General features: G+C 43.0%; 1 protein-coding gene across 1 annotated transcript; it reads left to right on the top strand.

The window, feature by feature from the left end:
- Positions 1 to 3,126: 3,126 nt before the first annotated feature.
- On the top strand, positions 3,127 to 3,774 carry LOC143630859 (uncharacterized). Its single transcript, XM_077099760.1, has one exon. It carries the CDS (start codon positions 3,127 to 3,129, stop codon positions 3,772 to 3,774), a length of 648 nt encoding a protein of 215 aa, XP_076955875.1.
- Positions 3,775 to 4,737: the final 963 nt, after the last annotated feature.

Genomic DNA, 4,737 nt, shown 5'->3' with positions numbered 1-4,737 from the left:
AGAGAGCAACAAGCTGCGCCGCTATCCCCTTTTGAATCGCAAAGCCTATTCTACTAAATATAAATCCTTGGTTCATCGGGCTCTGCGAGTCACTGTGAACCACCTTCTGCCCTCGCTCCAAAAAGCGAACCACCTCGGGAGCTAGGGATCCAAATGTGTCGAAGGCAAAGGGAATGAACATGTGCCGATTCTCCAAACACGCTGCCTCATGCTTAGCAACCTTCCTAGATTCCGCTCTCAAAACCGCCTGTCCCGTACGAAGCCACTGTCTCTGAGCCCCCCGGGGATACCCCAGTGAGATCAACACACGCATGCTTACCCCCTGCCCAGCCAAACACAAGAACGTCCGCAGGACGCAAGGTAGATCTTCCCTCTCGCGGATCAGACAGAAAGTTAACAGGTGCCTATTTCTTGGCTGAGATCCCGGCACGCCTAAGCACATCCCATAAGACATCTCTAACCCAGTCATGACGATACTTGAATCCCGGCAATTCCTTACAGTGGAGGGCATGCTCACCAAATCTATCAAAACAAGCTTTTTTACAAATGGGGCATGATTCATCTGGAGGGAAAAGAGGAATCATAAGCCGGTATTTAAGGATGGCTCTGTATTCAACTGCCGACATCCGTTGCCCAAGACCTTCAATGGGCACAACAGTCAAAAAATCATGGGCATGAGCCCCCTTGAGACAAGCTAAAACTGTCTTTTGTCTCGGGGTCATATCGAATCGCTCCTCCAAATCATGAACGTGTTTACCATAAAGAGCACTCGCCAAGGTTTGTTGAGGTTTCTTTGGGGCGGTCTCCTTATCAGTAAAACCGCCTAGATCAAGGTCCGGGAGAGTTGTTCCAATATTACCAAGTGCATAAGAGAAGTCAGGATCTACCCCCAAGACACCAGCGTTTCGCAGGATGTGGTCCTACAATTTCCACGACTAGGACCTGGAAGCCACAAAGGCATATGCGGAGACATCCTCAGCCGAGAAAATTCCTAAGCCTCCGTAACGCATAGGGAAGGAAGCCAACCTCCACTGGAGGTCCCCAAAATGCGGTCCTCCACACACAACAATATCTTCAATTGTCCCCCGCAGGCCGCATCAAAGATGGGCACAGCCTCTTTGACATGTTCAGGTTGACAGGTCCGGAGCCCAAACACTAACTTAGCAACCCCCATGCATGAGCGCAACAAAAGGAGCTCACTTTGGGGGTCCCTCAGGTCCGGCAGGCGTTTCATAAGTTCAACCGCCCTCAAAGCTCTTTTAGTTGTCAAAGACCGAATAAACCCTGCATCCCGACTAACCGCTCCCCCCAGGAGTTTAACTCCCGTCACAGGCCTGCTAATCTCGCCAGGGAATAAACCCGGCACTTTCTTCGAATCATCACATGACGGCCAAAAAATCTCTGTTTTTCGAATATTAAGCCTAAGCCCTAGAGACGCCCCCTCTGAGCGAATAATGCCCAACGCTCTAGCAACCTCCTCAGACTTACCAATGATAGTGCCATTGTCTAAATACCAAACATGGAAGGGCAAGGAACATGCCCCCTGCACCCTAAGGATGAGCGGATGAAGGACCAACGCAAAAAGAAGAGGGCCAAGGGGGTCCCCTTGCTGCACCCCAGTAAAAGCCCCAATATGAGTATCCCCCACATATAAACGGGCGGGACGTGTATATAAAAACTGGACCCATGGGAAGATGGATGGACATATGCAGCTAACTTCCCTGAGAAGGCTCGTCCGATCCACTTCGTTGAAGGCGTTAGAAAAATCAACAGTGAGCATAGCCAGGGACCCGTCAGAATGAAACGCGCTCAAAAATCTGTTAGCACTATGCAATACAGCTTCTGCCCCATTAGGGATCCCAACCCTGAATTGGAAATCCCCTAGATAAGCAGCCACCTTTTCCCTAATTTACGCATAGCGACTTTCGACACCAATCTTCTCCAAATGGCCCCCACTGCGATGGGTCTAATTCCATTGTCAGGTTTCAACAGGGGGGTCAACGGTGCCGAAGCAATGAACTCCGCTAGAACTTTAGGACAAAGCCCCCCAAGCCACAAGTTGACAACATCAGTGATGGCCTTTAAGAGCCCGGAGGCGGTTGGAGACCCCTGGCCACAGAAAGCGTCTAAAATATGTTGGGCCCGCAAACCATCCCTCCCGCAAGATGTACCTTTCGGGAAGGTTTTAATACATTCCAGCACACAATCCCTCCCGCAAGATGCAATACCGCTTTTGTTTGAAGCTAAAGTTTACCACCATACACCATAGATTGCCACCATAGTTACTAATGCAAAAACCTCACTCGAGGCATGGCAAATTCTCGCCACCACACATGCTTCAACACATGGATTTAGTTGTAACTTTTTTAAGTTATTTATTTATTTATTTTTTGAACGGTGAATGAATCCTCTAAATGAGCTACTGGCTAAATTCATCACATCAGGATATACTCGTCTTTTAATATGGGGAAAGGCCAACGCCCGTGAATGCTCACCTGAAGGCACGACAATTCGATGAGATAAAACACGTGCAGTTAAAGAATCCAACTAGTGAACGTCGCCTACCCGCCTAGTCTCCATCATCACCAGGTGCCACATAAAACATCATGTCCCTCTCCTTTTTATAATCTATATAATTTTGGGTTTTTTTTATTAAACTAGTAGTAATAAACAAAAGCTATAACTAATTAATAAAAAGGATGATTTGCTAATGAAAGGAGGTTTAACTATCCGTCCCATTACATTTTGTTTTTGAGTTGGTTAGTTAAAATTCACTGTTTATTTAACAATGACATGACGTTTTAACTACCATCTCCACGAACACGATTGAATAGTAATATTTGTAAAAATAAATAGATAAAATGATCTATAAGAACAAGAAGCCATTTCAATTTGCTTCGATCAAAAACTATATAAATAGACTTTAATCTGTGAAGTCATCAAAACCTTAACCAAATAAAAGTCTTACGTTTTGTGAAGATATTTTCCGCGTAATAAAGTCGTGGCAAGAACTAAAAAAAACCCTAACCGTTACCCACTTCCATTTAATTCCCACAACTAATTAGTCAACAACCTCTATCCTTATTATTTAATAACGCCTTGAAATTTTACATTACCGAAAAAAAAATGGACGTTGAAAAAAAGGATGAACTCCCACTCACAACCATCCTCGCCGACGACAAATACAACCGGAAACGCAAACGACGAAGATGCATTTGTTTATCCGTAACCGCCGCTATGGTACTTATCATCGTCGCATTAGCCTTAACCATACTCATCCTAGCTCTCACCGTCTTCAAACCCAAGAACCCAATCACCACCATCAACTCCGTCATGGTTAAAGACTTAGACGCCTCGGTTAGCCTCCTTCCGCCTCGTGTCTCGTTAAACGTCTCGCTTGACCTAACCATCACAATTAAAAACCCCAATATGGCCCATGTTAAGTTCCGCAACAGCTCAGCCGCACTCTTGTACAAGGGCCAAGTCGTAGGTGATGTTCCTATACCGTCTGATGAGATCGGGTCAGACGGCACCAAGCAACTCAACCTCACGCTCACTGTTTTTGCTGATCGGTTGTTGACGAATGTTGATGTTTATGGTGATATTATTCGCGGTAACCTGCCGGTTTCTACCTACACGAAGATCTCCGGGAAGGCTCGGGTGCTTAATTTGTTCAACATTCGGATTGTTTCAGTGTCGTCCTGTGATTTGGATATTAGTATTTCCAACCGAAGAGTTTCGAACCAAACTTGTCATTATAGAAACAAAACATAGTGAGGGAGGGAAGATAGATATTATTATGTATCAGTTTATTTAGATCATTTTAGATCTTTCTTGCACTAGCTTGTTGTTTGTTTCATGTTTTGAGCCGTTAATTATACGTGGGCCGGGTTATGTTTATATACAACTGGTATTTTTACTAGGGTCGTCCAAATTGCTCGTCGCTTGTTTGGAAAATATTTGCTTGTTTTTCGCTCGATTATAAACGAGCCACTCTGCTTAGTTCGGTTCAACTAGAATATTTTTAATTTATTTTATATATAATTATATATTAAAAATATATAAATATATAGACAAAACACATAAACATAAGCTCACAATTTTTTAACCCCTTTAAATTTTTCTTTTTCTGGCAATTTTATATTTTTATTTGTTCGCTTCAAGTTTTTAGAATACTAGTAATTTGTTTACATGATCAATTTATCTCACTTCAAAATTACTTTTAATAAAAATTTACAATCTATTACACGTTTGTCTACAAACTACTAATTTATTATAAAATATATAATTTACAACCTACAAATTGTTTCTTATTGAAAATTTTAAAGTGAAAAAGAGATAAATAATGCTCGATTCGGTTTTGGCTCGTGTTGGTTTTCGCTCGGTTTGAATTTCAGCCGTTCGGTTCGGTTGTAACGAACCAAACAACGAGCAAGCATTCGCTCGATTTGGCTTGGCTCGTGAACAACCCTAATTTTGACCCCCAGGGGAGGGGGGGGGGTTGATTTGAATGTGGCGGCAACTTGCAAACTCAACGTACGTCTTATGTATTTGTGCATCGCAATTGAGTTTGTGTTTTACACGGCAAAATTAAAAGATAATATAACCAAAAATTTTGGCCAATCAGTGAAGACCAGAAATGCAAGTTTGTAATCACACCACAAACATATTTTCATCAATTGACATGAAAAAAAGTCAAAAACTACGTATGACCTTCATGACACATGTCGGTTGCCA

The sequence above is a fragment of the Bidens hawaiensis genome, unplaced genomic scaffold, assembly GCF_021521415.1.
Source record: "Bidens hawaiensis isolate Kalapana, Puna unplaced genomic scaffold, B.hawaiensis_p1.1 tig00000512_1, whole genome shotgun sequence".
Lineage (NCBI taxonomy): Eukaryota > Viridiplantae > Streptophyta > Magnoliopsida > Asterales > Asteraceae > Bidens > Bidens hawaiensis.
This window is presented reverse-complemented; position numbering and strand designations above follow the sequence as displayed.